We start from the raw sequence: 17,023 nt of genomic DNA on the forward strand, positions 1-17,023 counted from the left end.
CTGTATTTTGTTTTACCTACACACTCTTTTAAGATTGGCCACAGATCCCAAAGCCTAAGGAGCACATGGTTTCCAGTTGACTCTTGATCCCTAGGTAGTCTGTTTTACCCCACCCCCATATCCGATCTCATTTGCATTTGAAATTTCATATTAAATCTGTTAATTCAGAGATGCATGATAATGAAGACCAAAAGTCTAAAGTTCTTTTTGGCTGTAGAATTAATAAAAAAACCATTTTATTTGTATGCAGTCTTTTTACCATTAAGTGAAACTAGGAAGATTTTGTACTATAGTTAAAAATATAGATATAGATATAGATATTACTGATAGGTTACCACCAGTCTTTTCCCATTGTATTAACAGCAAGCAATAATAAGACTACATTAATTCACTGCTGCTTTCTCAGATTATCTCAGAATGATTTAAGAGGGTAAAATTTGATGTTTTAAATAAAGTAATTTCACTGTTGTGGTTTCTTAATTATTTATATTTTACATATTATTATCAGGAAATAGCAAAATTGCCAGTTTCAAACAATTGCAACATTGTTTATAATCTGGAAAAACTGGTAACTGATTGAGTTTCCTTCAGCCTGAGAATATATTAAGGAAAAATATTTTTTAAGGAAAATTTTTGAGGCAGTATAGCATGATCGTTAAGAGCATGTCTTTCAGAGCCAGTTTGCCTTTGTTTGAATCCTGCCTCCATGACTTACTAGCTCTGTAACCCTGGGCAAATTACTCTCTGTGCCTCAGTTTCCTCTTTTGTAAAATAAGGATACTAATAGTCCTACTTCCCAGGGTTATCAAAGATTAAATGTTGTAGTCCATCTAAAATGCTTAGAACTGTGATTGGTACATAGAATGTACCCAGTAAATGTTAGCTCTATTATTTATACTAGGAATTCCACGTAGCAGTTAAAAAAATAAGGTGGACAGGGAAACACTCCAAACAATAGTGAATGGAAGAACGATTTTTTAATGTGTTTGAAAACTCAAAAACAAACACAGAAGCTATATATTTTTATAGAGCATATATACTATATAGAAAAGACCTAAAAGGATAATGTTTTCAGAAAGGTTAACAGTGGTCAATTCTGTGGATTGAAATAAGATAGGGTACAATAAAGACAGCTTTTTAGTTTTATTTGTGTTTAAAATGTTTATCATGAGATTATATTTATTTAATATTGTGTAATTTTAAAAAGGTAAAGTACTTTAAAAAGATATAAAGAACTTCACTAGTGATAAAAAAAAAAAACTAGATTCTAACCTCTAAAAATTTCTAACAAGTCTTTAAAAAAAGTTATTTTATCATAAGATGCTAGATCCTAAAAGAGGGTTAGAATTTTATATTCTACATTTTATATATCTAAAAATTTTGAAAAGAATTTGCCCATTTCTAATGAATTTAAATTTTTTCTATTATTTCTGTAAAATAGGTGCAAAAGAAAAATTACCGAGAAGAAAAGAAAAGAGCAACAAAGGAGTTACTCAGTACAATCACAGATCCTTCTGTTATTGTTATGGCTGATTGGTTGAAGGTCAGTTTGTACTGAATCTTGAGTTCTCATTGCTGGATGTTTACCTGCTGGAAGAGGAAGACCCAGAGTTCACTAAAGCCTACAAGACGTAAATAACTACTAGGATGATTGTTTTTTTACTGACACACTGTTAATTGTATCCCAGAGGTTTTCTGTTCTTAATGAGGAGAAGGAGCCTTAATGTTGTCTCTGTTGACAGCATCATCAAATATATATAGCAGTTCTTTTAAAAAGACTTTTGATTTGTGTGACATTATGCAGTTTCATCAATATGCCCTGAAGAAAATTTTGCTTGATACTTAAACTGTCATTTAGTATTCTTGTAGACTCTTGGTATATGCATAATTGAGAAGATACGAGACAAAGTTAATATAAAAATTATCCTTTGAAAAGGATTAGTTTTCAGAGAAATGTACATATTGCTGTTTCTATACCTTATTCTTCTGGCTCTGGTTATTCCCACTTATTTTTTTATCTCAGTCACTCTGTACTCTTTATCATTCTCATATAAAGGGTATTTGGTAGTAATCTTTCAGTCTAAGGCTAACTTTATTTATTTATTTATTTATTTATTTATTTATTTATTTATTTATTTATTTAAAGTAAGAGGAGGGGAGATAGACGCACTCCCGCATGTGTCCCAACCAGGATTCACCCGACAACCCCTGTCTGAGGGCAATGCTCGGACAAGCTGAACTATCCTCAGTGCCTGAGTCTGACGCTCGGCCCAACCAAGCCACTGGCTGTGAGAGGGAAAGAGAGAGTGAAGGAGGAGAGAGAGGGGAAGAAAAGCAGATGGTTACTTCTCGTGTGCCCTGACTGGGATCAAACCTAGGATGTCCACACACTGGGCTGATGCTCTATCCAGAGCCAACCGACCAGGGCAAGGCTAACTTTAAGAATGATCTTGTAAGAACCTGACTCCCAAGAAGTTTGTGTACTTGGCATTCACCTAAAAATCACCCCAGCCCTGAAGGCTTTTCACTTCCTCAAAGAGTTGGTATACTCTCCAACCTAAAATGTTTATAAGATCTGTCCCTGAAGTTTCTCTTACTAACAAAGCAGTCTGGTGATGGTTTCCTTGATCGTTCAGGTAATATTAGGGTCTTCTTCAACTTTGTGCTGAAAACACCTAATTTTGGCTCTACTTTAAAAGATTTTAAGCTCTTGATCTCATTTGGATTTTTCAAGGCTAAACCTACTTTTGTGTTTTTGTCATTTTATTCCCCCAACTCTTCAAAATGTCCCAACACATTCCCCCCATTGGCGTTCTAAATTACCTTTATTCTGATAATTTTCCATCCATGTTTTACTATCACATCTCCAAGATCCAGAATCTTATCTCTGTATAACTGTTATCTTTCCATCTCTTTTACATATACGTGTACTTTTTCTTAAAGATTTTCTCTTCATGACTGGCTCCAAACTCCTTTATAAATTTGTATTGTTTAGAGTTACTGTGATATGCCTATTTGTGGAATTTGGGAGCCCTATATTTATTTCATAATTCATGGAAGTGCATTGAGAGAACAGATGTTTTATATTAAATAAAACAAGATAATCCCTAGATTTTAATATCAATATTATATTAGCATCCTTTTCAGTGACTTGCATATAGACACTTTTAGTGAATTACAGAAATAGAATTCAAAAAACAAGCTATAAACTTATTTTTGACACAGCATTAAATCCTAGGATGAGGAACATTTTACAGGATTAATCAGAGTTATCTAACTTGTGTTTTAAAATTTACCCAAGAAGTTATGTGGCACACTTTAAGTAATTACTAAGAATGGAGTAATTTAGAGAAGGTAATTATAAGGCTGGAAGTATGTTCTTCCCTCTCTCTACCACTCACCAATATTGAGGGCATCCTTGGTGTGTTTTCAGCACTCTTTATATGGTGGTAAGTGGGGGAAATCTTAAATGGTAGAATAATCTTATACTCACAGACATACAACTATAGCTGTGACAGATGCTAAGAAGAGAATTTCAGTATTAGGAAAGGATGTTTTAATACCCCTGACCTGACCTGGAAGGTTAGGAAAACCAATATACAGTATTTTGAAACTGTTGACCCAGTCTCTCAGTAGAATTTAAGATTCTCAGAAGCCAGAGTCATGCTACTTTTATGTTTATTGTTAGTGCTTGTTATTTAGTAGCTTTAAAAAATCTCCATTGATTGTAAATTGTATATTTTCTGGAAATTTTAGATTAAAACATCCTATTTGCCATTATTCAATTTATATCTTGTGGAACAGAAAGAGAAAAACAGAGCTTTATTTCTTAAACTTATTTTCTGTAGATTCGGGGTACTCTAAAAAGCTGGACCAAGTTGTGGTGTGTGTTGAAACCCGGGGTGTTCCTGATCTATAAAACCCAAAAAAATGGTCAATGGGTAGGAACAGTCCTTCTGAATGCCTGTGAAATCATTGAGCGTCCATCAAAAAAGGATGGTTTTTGTTTCAAACTTTTTCATCCTTTGGAGCAATCTATTTGGGCAGTAAAGGTAAGCACTTATTATATAGGTAAAAGGTAAAGATGGCAATCCATGAGTAGAACTGAGAAAAATCGATCTCAACATAGCTTTCTCTGTCAGAATTTAGAAATTTTTGTTTTCTATTGAAAGGACATCATTCCTCTGCCTCTATCCATGATAAAATGTGCACCAAAAGTTCTTGTTTACCTTTAAGATCTAACTTAAAAAATTTCTTCAGAAAATGTTTTTCTAATTTATATTGTATACCTTATTATTTCTTTGCCATAGGAACTCAGTTTGTACTGCATTTTAAATTTTTCAATTAATAATTTTTCTTTGTAATACTGTATCATGTTTACTGTTTTTTCTCTTTTTCAAAATTGTAAGGTCTCCTAGAAAAGACACTGCCATTTATTTTATGGGGGTTTTTCTGTAGTGATGTAAATATCATATGTGGTAAGAAGAAGCCTGTAAGAAATCACAGTCCTACTTTCTTTGAAGATAGAATGCTAATGCTTTATAACTAAAAGCATTTCTGGTCACTCATGTGTTATGATAGCAGAAAATCAGGAAAATAGAGATGCCTTTTATGATTAACTACAAATAATTCTACAAATAGTAGATGTGCAGTACAAGCTGAGTCTAGTTTAAGTTTTTACAAAGCCATCATTGTTTTAATTTGAAAGATCAGTTACACTTGAATATAGTGTTTAGAACTCCTTTAAGGAAAACCGCCTAATTGAGATTAGGGCTAAGAAAGAGTAGCTTCAGCTTTTAAATATTTTTGGTATTGCTTAATTAGACAATATACATATACCTAGAGAAAAACTTGGACTTTATACCTTTATTTCAGTAGTGTAGATTAAGGCATAAATTTAGGATTACAGAATTAGTTCTATACTGGAATTAGATACTTCCCATAAGGGAAAGAATTCAGCCCATACAACCCTGTGGTATTTGTATATCATGTTATTCTCAAGTGAAAAAAAAAGTTACTCTTAAAACCTTTCATGTATAGTATTTATTCTTTACTACTCTTAGGAACCTTAAGAATTATAATGAATTTTTAAATCATTAAAAATATTTTTAATGTCAGATTTATTTAATTTCAAATATTTGTGTAGGGGGTAAGTTTATACAATTATATGAACATCAGATTATTCTTCAACAAGCAAACCTGCTTAGGACATTGTTTAAACAGTTTTAAAGTGAGTCTATGATTAGGAAAAAATAATGTTCATGAATTCTTATTTTGTGTCAGGGGTTCTTTTAAGCATTTTACATAGAATCTTTTTAAAAATTCTCTATCTTGAAGGAGGATACATTTTTCCCCTATTAACCAGACAAAGGCCTGAAGAAGTTACTTAAATAATTTTTCTAGCATGGAACCAAGGTTGACAGCTAGGTAGTCTGACTCTAGTCTCTACCCAACCTTAGCTCTAGGAACTGGCCCATAAATTATAAAACTATTTGAAAATACCCCAGGATATTATAACATTTGTTAAAATCATACTGATTTTTCTATGTTTTCATTTTGAATCTGCATCTTTACTTTCTAATGTTTATACTTTTAAAGTTCATTTTATTTCTTGATCTGACAACTTAAAACATTATGCTTTTTCTATCAAAATTATACTATAAATTTAATCCTTAGAGTTTTCTTTCCAGATAAGAGCTATGTTCACCCAAGAGTAGCCATGGTGATCCTAGTTACCATACAGCTCTTGGTGTTACATATTTCTAAAATAAATAACTCCAGCTAACAACAATAAAATTACTTTTTCTTGTCTCTGGAAAAATAAAATTAGCATTTATAGTTGGTGCTTATACACAAGTATATCATTGATTATAAAATTGAGCTTTATTTTTGCCTGGACCAAAAGTTGTTTTCTTTTTCTTGTAAATTGTAACAATATTTCCAGCTATTTCTTTATAGGCTTCTAGAAATTAAGTATTTTTTTCTAGTGGTGTGTGTGGGATGGAAATTCTCTGTTCAATTAAAATTTGGCCTAGTATGGTAAATATAATGTTTAATGATAACTATAAGTTGTTCAATTTTTTGGTAAAGAGGTATATTTTTTGGAAGAGGACAATTTAATATTCTACATTTACTTCTCAAGAAGCATGAAGTTAAAGCTTGTTTGATTTTAAATTGTAATTCATCCCTAACTTGGATTCTTACCATAATAATGGATAATGTAAAGTTGAGGCCTCATAATGCTGTTTGCCATTAATTCTGCTTATTTTTATTTGTTTGTTTATTTTAAGGGCCCAAAAGGTGAAGCAGTTGGATCCATAACTCAGCCCTTACCTAGCAGTTATTTGATCATCCGAGCTACTTCGGAGTCAGATGGTAAATACAGGTTTTGATGGATTATGTAGTACAGATTTTGGCCTCATTTTTAGGGTTTTATATACCACTGTGTATTTTCCTTCGGGAAAAATCTGTCTCAAGTATGGTATTTGTAGCACAGGTATTGTAATCATAAATTGCTTAGAACACTAAATATATCATTAACTTAGCTGACAACAGGGAATTCTGATAGGAAGGAAGCATTGGATAATTCAGTTCTGAATTAGCAGCCTAGCGTTTTCATTATATTTCATTAACCCGTTAGCACCTTTTGTCTTGGTTACTGTTCTCTGTGGTAACTCATTAAGTTTTATAATTTTAGAGGTACATTTAATGCTATTTATATTTTAAAAAAATACTATTTATATTTTATCACTAAAGTACATACACCATTGTGAGTTTTTTTTAACATAGACATTAAGTATATACTTTTGTTCTACACTTATTAATTTAATAGTTAATTCCTGAAGCAGATATAGGGAGAGCCAAAACTTATTCAAAATCAAGGTAACTTTAAAATCTTAATAATTGATCATGGCTTTCTGCCTCACTTTTATACAGTGTGTCCGTAAAGTCATGGTGCACTTTTGACCAGTCACAGGAAAGCAACAAAAGACGATAGAAATGTGAAATCTGCACCAAATAAAAGGAAAACCCTCCCAGTTTCTGTAGGATGATGTGGCAGCATATGCGCATGTGCAGATGATGACATAACACCATGTATATAGCGGAGCAGCCCACAGCCATGCCAGTCGAGATGTGGACGGTACAGAGGAAAGTTCAGTGTGTTCTGTGGCTCGCTGAATTCGAATCCGTGACCAAAGTGCAACGTGAATATCGGCACGTTTATAACGAAGCGCCACCACATAGGAATAACATTACTCGATGGGCTAAGCAGTTGAAGGAAACCGGCAATTTGGTGGAGAAACCCCGTTCTGGTAGGCCATCAGTCAGTGACGAGTCTGTAGAGGCTATACAGGATAGGTACCTAAGGAGCCCTAAAAAATCTGTGCATGCATGTGCTCGATAATTACATCTAAGCAAGACTACAGTTCATAAGGTGTTAAAGAAACATCTCTGTTTTACGGGGTACAAATTGCGGCTGTTGCACACTATCAAACCAGCGGATAGACCCACACGATGCGTGTTTGCTACAGATATGCTTCATGAGATCAACAATGATGCAAGATTTTTGCAGAATATTGTGTTTAGCGATGAGGCGGCCTTCCATATCTGTGGACATGTTCATGGCCATAACATTCGATTTATGGGCTGCTGAACATCCTCATGTCTACGTTGAGTACGAACACAACACCCCTAAAGTGAACATGTGGTATGGCCTGATGCATGATAAGGTGATAGGCCCACTTTTTTTTGCGGAGCAGTCTGTGACAGCAAAGTCCTATCTTGACATGTTGGAATTGAATGCAGTGCCACAATTTCCAGAAGGTGTCATCTTTCAACAGGACAGTGCTCCTCCACACTATGCCACCATTGTTCGTGAGTTGGATAGAACATTCCCCTGGCAGTGGATAGGCTGGGATTCTGTCAAGCCATGGCCACCATGATCCCTGGATATGATGCCCTTAGACTTTTACTTTTGGGGTTATGTGAAGCAACATGTGTACATTGAATGTATCAATGACATTAATCACTTAAAACAGAGAATCACAGACGTTATTCACTCTGTTATACCAGACATCCTTACCCATGTGTGGCAAGAACTTCACTATCATTTGGATGTGTGTAGGGCAACAAATGAGCCCACATCAAACTGCACTGAATAGGTATGAACCTGGGAGAGTTTTCCTTTTATTTGGTGCAGATTTCACATTTCTGTCGTCTTTTGTTGCTTTCCTGTAACCGGTCAAAAGTGCACCATGACTTTACAGACACACGGTATTTTATATAGTTTAAGCTACCCTAACCTAAGGAATCTTGTAATCTTCCTGAGTTTACTTTTATCAAATGATTATTTTTAAAATATCATAGGCATGAGCTCTTGTTATAAAAGTGTTTTATTTGGCTGATATTTTCAGCAGATGTTGAAACATATATATATATATATGAATTTTAAGTGAACTAACGTTTTTTTCTGCTAATTACGGCTCTAAATTTTAACTTAAAAAATAAAATGACTAATGTTTCTAGTAAATAATACAGCAATAAATGACAGTATTGTATAGGCATTTCCCCGACCATGACTTAAAATTTTTCATCCATATGTAAGTAGAATGTTTGCTAAACCTATGTGTAAACTTACTGTCTACAACAAAACATTATTTTAGATAGTTTGTTTATAGTACAAACATAACCCATTTAGTATATTTTATGTACCCTTTTTATACCTTCAAATTATACAGTACTACATGTTAATGTTCTAAGATTTTAAAAATACAGGTATTTTCATTAGATACACTTACTAATGTGTGCTATATTCTATATATTTACCAGTGGTTTCTAGATACTTAGTATGTAAAAAGCACTTGAAAAATTGCATTAAAAAATTCTTAAGAGACTTCATATTCAAACTAACTTTTCCAGTGACTATTTCTCAAGGAAGTAATATAATAGTATGTTTTAAAGGCTAACAGTGTGAAGTTAAGAAGGATGCCAGTTTTTATAGTTTCCTGAATTATACTGCATATGATCTATGTTCTTCTAGGAAGGTGCTGGATGGATGCTTTGGAGTTGGCTTTGAAATGTTCTAGTCTTCTTAAACGTACAATGATCAGGGAAGGAAAGGAACATGACCTGAGCATTTCATCAGAGAGCACGCATGTGACTTTGTATGGCTTATTACGTGCTAACAATCTCCACAGTGGTGACAACTTCCAGTAAGTAGATATTACCACTAATTTGGTGATTATCTTAGAGACCGTGTTGTTCACTTGGTTAGTTGGAAGGTCTAGAATTTTTGTACTTTATCTAGATTTGAAACTTGGCGGTCTTCTTCCCATTATATGATCTGAGGCCCAGTTTAACATTTGTTTAGTTACTATCGTAAGGTATAGAAAGTTATTTCCTTGATCCTAGCTAGCTAATGTGAATTACTTGTTATTTCCAAAATACAAGCATTCTGTCTACCTTGTCTTTGTGCTGACATTCCCTTCAGTAGGAGTGATTTCTAGTCCTCCTCACCCTTTTCTCCTATCATAAGACTGTGTGTATTCTTCATGTATGAAGACTTTTATGCCTCCTAACCATGAAATAGAATCTGTCCTTCTATTGCTGTTCTGTAACACTAGTTTTTTATAATGGCACTTGACTTATTCTTTCTATAGTATTTGTAGAATTCTCCTATTATATTGTGTTTCAAGTTGAAACTATATTTTATTGTGGTTTTATCCCCTGAAGCATTTATTATAGTTAATACCATAAAAAAAATTTTTTCTCCAGGGAAACTCAATACTTTGCTTGAAGTTCAGGGACTGTTTTGAGGTTCAGATCTGTTTTGTTGCTTTGTAGGAAAAACATTAGACTTCCCTTGCCTTTACCTCCGTTGCCCCAATGCTCAGTTTCTGCTCTATAGCTACTTATTACTGTCAGCATTGGGTTACTCTCCTCAAAGTTGTTAGACTGCTCCTCTCCTCCATGTAACCCGAACCGAATATTTTTTTATCCTTTTGCTTGACTCTTTTTCTTCACTTTCTGAAAACCTCCATTACCTGATATTTTACATCCTTTCTTTGCAGAATTATACCTTGGAGTTTATTTATTTATTTATTTATTTATTTTGTATTTTTCTGAAGCTGGAAACAGGGAGGCAGTCAGACAGACTCCCACATGCGCCTAACCAGGATCCACCCGGCACGCCCACCAGGGGGCGATGCTCTGCCCATCTGGGGCGTCGCTTTTGTTGCGACCAGAGCCATTCTAGTGCCTGAGGCAGAGGCCATGGAGCCATCCTCAGCGCCCGGGCCATCTTTGCTCCAATGGAGCCGTGGCTGCGGGAGGGGAAGAGAGAGACAGAGAAGAAGGAGAGGGGGAGGGGTGGAGAAGCAGATGGGTGCTTCTCTTGTGTGCCCTGGCCGGGAATTGAACCCGGGACTTCCGCACGCCAGGCTGACGCTCTACCACTGAGTCAACCGGTCAGGGCCCCTCTGGAGTTTATTTTAATTTTCAGAACAAAAGCCTGAATGGAATAGGATTAGGGAGTAGGAGCACAAATTATTTAGGAATGGGTGTTTGTTGGATTTCTTCCTGAAATTTTTTTCCTCAAAGCTCTTCAGCTATAAACTATTTATTATTTTTGTTGTATATCAGGTAATCTTTAAATGTTCTTATTTGGGGGTAATAAAAATTCACCTGCTTAAGAACTCACCAGCTTGGACCCAAGGTCGCTGGCTCCAGCAGGGGGTTACTCGGTCTGCTGAAGGCCCACCGTCAAGGCACGTGTGAGAAAGCAATCAATGAACAACTAAGAAGTCGCAATGCGCAACGAGAAACTGATGATTGATGCTTCTCATCTCTCTCCGTTCCTGTCTGTCTGTCCCTGTCTATCTCTGCCTCTGTAAAAAAAAAAAAAAAAAAAAATTCACCTGCTTCACATGTTCGTTAAAATTTTGGAGCCTCTTTTCTGTGTAAGATACCATACATTTTTCTGTATAATTTGCCACATTGTGAATAGGGAGATGAATTTGATATCTTAAATCTGAACCCAGTACAATTTTCTAACTGTGTGATTCTGAAGGGATGTTTTATTTTGTTTGCTGGGGAGCTGTAAATAGTATGAAGCAAAGAATAACACAAACAGCCAAAGGAGAGAGGCTTTAGGATAATATAGGGTCAGGGGAATTTATAGGATGCAAACATAACATCCTATGACAGAGTATATCCTATAACTCAGTATAACAGAGTTTTATAAAATAGAATTAACGTTTCAACATTTTTATTTGGCTCTGTGACAGAAAATGAGCTGGGAGCAGATTATGCAGAGTTGAGAGGTAGGAGCCTGGCTTGGATGTAATGGACAGCTTCTAGGTGAAGAGTACCAAACTTTATGCCCAAGTGGCAGGGAAGATGATGATAAAATAAAACAAAAGACCATGTTCAAGTGATAATAATTTATTAAATATTGTACTTGTTGAGGATGCAGTGATCCCAGGATATAAATAGTATCAATCAAGCATTTAAAAACATGGTCTAAAGCTTATTACTGCACGCCTGGGTTTGGAAATCACATAGAATTTGAGTAGCTTGCCAAAGGAGAGAGAGGATAGAGAAAATAAAGAAGGGTCATGGAAGATGAAAATATTTAAGGGTAGAAGGAAATAAGAGGGATCACAGAGCTTAAAAAATAAAACTATAGTTACAGGGAACCCAAGCATTAAGACTAGTTCAAGGAAAATAATCACCATCTAAATCCAGTGATGCAGAGAAGTCAAAGGAGGCAAAGATTAAAGTCACTGGATCTGTGAACTAAGCCATCATTAGTGACCTAAGGGAACAGATTCACTGGATTTAGGAAAGTGAAAACCAAATCATGAGTGGTTAAGGAGAGAAAAGACAGTAAGAAAGGAGAGACAATTTTATACTACTTTTAAAAAATATATATGATCATAAAGAGAAAGAAAGAAAGAAAAAAAAAATATATATATATATACATACACATATATAAACAAATTGCTATTAGAAATTCTCTGGTTAGGCCCTGGCTGTGGCTCAGTGGATATAATGTCAGTCCAGTATATGGACGTCCTGGGTTTGATTCCCAGTCAGGCCACACAGGAAAAGTGACCATCTGCTTCTCCCTCCCTCCTTCACCTCCTTCTCTCCCTCTTCCCCTCCCGCAGCCAGTGGCTCAGTTGGTTTGAGTGTGACCCTGGGTGCTGAGGGTGGCTCTGCTGGAGTGCATCAATCTCAGGTACTAAAAATAGCTCGGTACTCAAGCATTGACCCCAGATGTAGTTGCTGAGTGCATCCCTGTTGTGGTGCATGCAGGAGTCTACCTCACTCTCTTTCCTCCACTTACCTAAAAGATTAAAAAAAAAAATTCTCTGGTTAAATCCAAACAAATGAAGATTTTGGAAAAATAGAGACTATATAGGAATCAAATAAGACTTCTCTGCTCTATTACAATCTCAGCATTGCTAAAATATTATATATATATACATATAATATACATATATATACATATATATACATGATGCCATTATATATATATATATAAAATGGCATCATGTATTCATTTGTAAAGTACTTCACTATATCCCTGTAAGATTTTTATGTTAAATGAAACCCACAGATACTTTCCTAAATAAGAAATTTCTTTTAAAAATTTTATTTTGGAAGTCAGTTGTTTTTTTTTAATTTTTATACAGATTATTAGCCCTAATCACTTTAGGGTTAGTATAAACAGGGTTGGTTATAGCAACTTATCAATTTTAGGTTATAGGTTCATTTCCTTAAGCTAATATTTCCATTTTCAATTCTCCTTGGACTTTTTTCTCAAGATTACGCTTATTAGTCAAGTATTAAATAGATATAATTACTTACCTTTTACATTTTTTTTTTTACAGGGACAGAGAGAGGTATAGATAGGGACAGACAGACAGGAACGAAGAGAGAAGAGAAGCATCAATTATCAGTTTTTTGTTGTGAGACCTTAGTTGTTCATTGATTGCTTTCTCTTATGTGCCTTGACCGCGGGCCTTCAGCACACCAAATAACCCCTTGCTCAAGCCAGCAACCTTGGGGTCTCGAACCTGGGTCCTCCAAATCCCAGTACGACGCTCTATCCACTGCACCACCGCCTGGTCAGACCTTTTACATTTTCTTATTCTTGAACTTATTTCAAGTGACTTTGGAGATCTTTACAGATGGAAAGTCATACTTCATTTGAGTTTACTTGAGAATTTATATGATAGTCTTGACTTGAAGTTTTTCTTCAGACCACAAGAGACAGTGAAGCCAAGTGATGACTATTGCAAACTAAGAAAAAAATCTAGCAAGATATAGTCTAAAATTTTGCTTTAGAAAAATTTTAGCCCCAAGTGGTAGAGAGGCAAAGAGCTCAGTGTTATCTTTTTTAACATTTCCCCAGAGTTTTACTTAACTTCTTTGTGCCATTTACTGATCTATAAAGTGAGAATAATGTTACTTATCTCATAGGGTTATTTTGAGGATTAAATGAGTAAAACTGTGTGAAACACTAACAACTGTGCCCAACACATAGTAAATTCTCAGTAAATATTACATATCACTCTTATTTATAAATGAAATACTCTTTCCCCCCCCCCCAAGTGAGAGGAGGTAAGATAGACTCCCACATGTGCCCCAACCAGGATCCTCCCCGCACCCGTGTCTGGGGCCGATGCTCTGTCCATCTGGAGAAGCATCAATCATCATTCTCACAACCGAGCTATTTTAGCACCTGCAGGAAGGCTCCATGGAGCCATCCTCAGCACCTGGGGCCGATGTGCTTGAACCAATAGGATCATGACTGAGGAAAGGCAAGGGCGGAGAGGGGAGCATGGAGAAGCAAATGGTCACTTTTCCCGTGTCACTTTTCCTGTGTTCCCTGACCAGGAATTGAACACAGGATATCCACACGCCGGTGGACTCTCTACCACTGAGCCAACCTGTCAGGGCCAAAGTAAATATTCTTAACATCCTTTATTCTTCCTTCTAATAATTCTTTCCCTTAAGGTTAAATGATAGTGAAATTGAACGACAGCATTTTAAGGACCAAGATATGTATTCTGATAAATCCGATAAAGAAAATGATCAAGAGCACGATGAGTCAGACAATGAAGTGCTGGGGAAAAGTGAAGAAAGTGACACAGATACATCAGAAAGGCAAGATGACTCATATATTGAACCTGAACCTGTTGAGCCCTTAAAGGAGACGACCTACACCGAACAGAGCCATGAGGAACTCGGAGAGGTAAAGTCTTTGATTTTCAGGAATTTTGGTGTTTTAATTCTTGGAAATTTTTAAATGAAATTGAATATATTATTTGTTTGACCTATTGCTTATTTTTCTAAAAGAATATTTGTATGAGACCTATTTTAAAAGTTTCGTCCATTTGAAATATATCAGAATTCATAAACAACTTAAAACATATAGTATTCATACATACATGATTAGATTCAATTAAATTTAAAGTTTACATTTGCTTCACGTTTGCTGTTAGAATACAATGCTGCTAGATGTCATTGCCAGGGACGACATAAATTGCAAGGAAACATGAGTTTATAACTTTCTTGTTGCTAGTGCATAGAGGTAAAGATAAAGGTAGTATAAAGGAGTATAATATTTTTGTAATGGATTTTTTGTATATGTCATTCATTAACTTTGATGTCTCTTGCAACTACCCCTTTTATCTAAATTTTATAGCTATAGACTTTATTTATTATATAATGGGTCATTTTCACATTTTAAGAATGCTTGGAATGGTCAAATAGTTCAGATTTTCAACATTAGCTGTCTTCTACACATCTCTGTGTTTGACATAAATATAATATTTCAGTATTTCTTGTTAATTGCTGAAGGCAGGTGAGGCTTCTCAAACAGAAACTGTGTCTGAAGAAAACAAAAGCCTTATCTGGACATTGCTGAAACAGGTCCGCCCTGGCATGGACCTGTCTAGGGTGGTTCTGCCTACGTTTATTTTGGAGCCTCGTTCTTTTCTGGATAAACTTTCAGATTACTACTACCATGCAGATTTCTTATCTGAGTAAGTAGATCCTTTCTTCTTCTTTTTTTTATTTATTTTTATTTTTTTTTATTTATTTTTTTTGTCAGAGAGACAGAGAGGGGGACAGACAGAGACAAACAGGAAGGAAGAGAGATGAGAAGCATCAGTTCTTTGCGGCACCTTAGTTCATCGATTGCTTTCTCATACATGCCTTGACCGAGGGGCTCCAGCTGAGCCAGTGACCCCCTTGCTGAAGTAAGAGACCTTGGGCTCAAGCCAGTGATCATAGAGTCATGTCTGTGATCCCATGCTCAAGCCAGTGATCCCACACTCAAGCTGGTGAGCCCACGCTCAAGGCAGCAACCTTGGGTATTCGAACCTGGGTCCTTAGCATTTCAGATCAACGTTCTATCCACTGTGCCACCACCTGGTCAGGCACTTCTTAAAATAGAAGATATTTCATGGTTTAAGAGATTGTCTAGAGTGCTATTCAGTGGTTATGCCTTACCAAAATTGGGCTCTAATGAGGTATCACTCTTTCTTCTGCACTACTCCTCTAGTTGACCTTAATAGAAGCATATTGGTATACTGTTTCCCGTTGAATTGAGAGATCACAAGCTTGGGGAGGACAGGAATTTTACCCCTCCCTGGACAGCACTGCTGTCACAGGATCCTGGACTGTTGACTGCCCTCCCATGGGGAGAGATGGCTGTCATTCTTTGTTCTCCCTATGTCAGCCCTGCTGTGTCCCATGGTGGGCTGAGCTTCTGCTTATCCCTACCCTGTCTGCGTGCGTGTGAGGCATATGCAGCTCTGCCTGAGCTGCAGTGCCCTGCCAGTTGCTGGCTCTTGGCGTAAATCCTCACGTTTGTCTTAGCTGTTTTTCCTGCCAGCAATTCTGAAGGTGTAATTCTGAAGAAGGCCGGAACACAGGAGGTGGAAGAAGAACTGTCCACCTCTGTCCCAACAATTGTTGGAAGAACCAATAAATGACAGCAACTTTCTACCTATACCTTTCCAGATTTCACCTGCCCCATTCCAGCTATAGAGGTGTTCCCAGGCACTGTGTTTCCTGGGACTCTTAAGTTGTAGCCTTGTGACTTGGTTTTTAAATTCTGTATTCAGCTTATTAGTTGCATTATTAGTCTGTTGTATTAATAAACATTGCAAACATCCAAATCAAAAGATCATTGATAAATTGTGAGAGATTTTTGCAAATTAAATTATACACAAAATGTTAATGTCCCTAAAATGAAAAGATCTCTTACAAAGTGATTGAAAATGAAGAGCAGCCTAACAGAAAAGAAGTGGAGGAAATGACTAGTTTAAAAAGGAAGAAATAGAAATAGTCCTTAAACATACAAAATTCATACAAAATAAGAAAAGTGCAGATTCAAATGATAAGGTACTATTTTTCACCCATCACATTGTGCAGAAGAAGTTCAAAAGCTTTTATACCCCAGTCCTACCTTATATCTTTTTATATTTCTTTCTTTTATTTGTCTAGAAATTAATTTCTCTCAGAATGTGGAGCAGATTCCTGGGACTCACAACTGATCTTCTTGAAAGGTGCCCATGTTCCCTAAATGGAAAGGCTGCACTTTTCTGGCAACACACTCTTTTATTGGCAAGGCTACGTGCAGCAGGCACTCAGACATTGCTGCTGGGCGGTGCCAGCTGGTGCAGTGTCCTTGAAGAGAACCTGCAGTACTTGCCAGGGTTATAGATGTGTTCAGTCCTATAATTCAGTAATCCTATTTCTGGGAATCCCGACAGATAGAGCTCCACATATACAAAGTGACATATATACAAGAGTGTTGCAGCAAGGTTTGTAATAGTATAAAATTAGATAATTCCAGTCTCCAGCCACAGCTGACTGGTTAAATAAAATATAGTGTTCTTCCATACATAGGGAAGAACTCTATAAACAGATCAGAATAGATCTGTAGCATTATGTGTGTTTGTGAAAAAAAAGCAAGGTGCAGAAGATTATGTTTAGTTTCATA

General features: G+C 36.0%; 1 protein-coding gene across 14 annotated transcripts in view; it reads left to right on the top strand.

Annotated features, from left to right (window-relative positions):
• Positions 1 to 17,023, top strand: part of OSBPL8 (oxysterol binding protein like 8) — a 168,017-nt gene that overhangs the window by 118,465 nt on the left and 32,529 nt on the right. For all 14 annotated transcript variants that reach the window (XM_066257619.1, XM_066257618.1, XM_066257621.1 and 11 more), the window contains 6 exons: positions 1,442 to 1,543; positions 3,849 to 4,052; positions 6,291 to 6,375; positions 9,041 to 9,212; positions 14,026 to 14,263; positions 14,872 to 15,056. In XM_066257619.1, the coding sequence (XP_066113716.1) occupies positions 1,442 to 1,543; positions 3,849 to 4,052; positions 6,291 to 6,375; positions 9,041 to 9,212; positions 14,026 to 14,263; positions 14,872 to 15,056 (986 nt within the window). The remainder of the gene's footprint in view (positions 1 to 1,441; positions 1,544 to 3,848; positions 4,053 to 6,290; positions 6,376 to 9,040; positions 9,213 to 14,025; positions 14,264 to 14,871; positions 15,057 to 17,023) is intronic.

This window comes from Saccopteryx bilineata, chromosome 2 (genome assembly GCF_036850765.1).
Source record: "Saccopteryx bilineata isolate mSacBil1 chromosome 2, mSacBil1_pri_phased_curated, whole genome shotgun sequence".
NCBI classification, from domain to species: Eukaryota; Metazoa; Chordata; class Mammalia; order Chiroptera; family Emballonuridae; genus Saccopteryx; species Saccopteryx bilineata.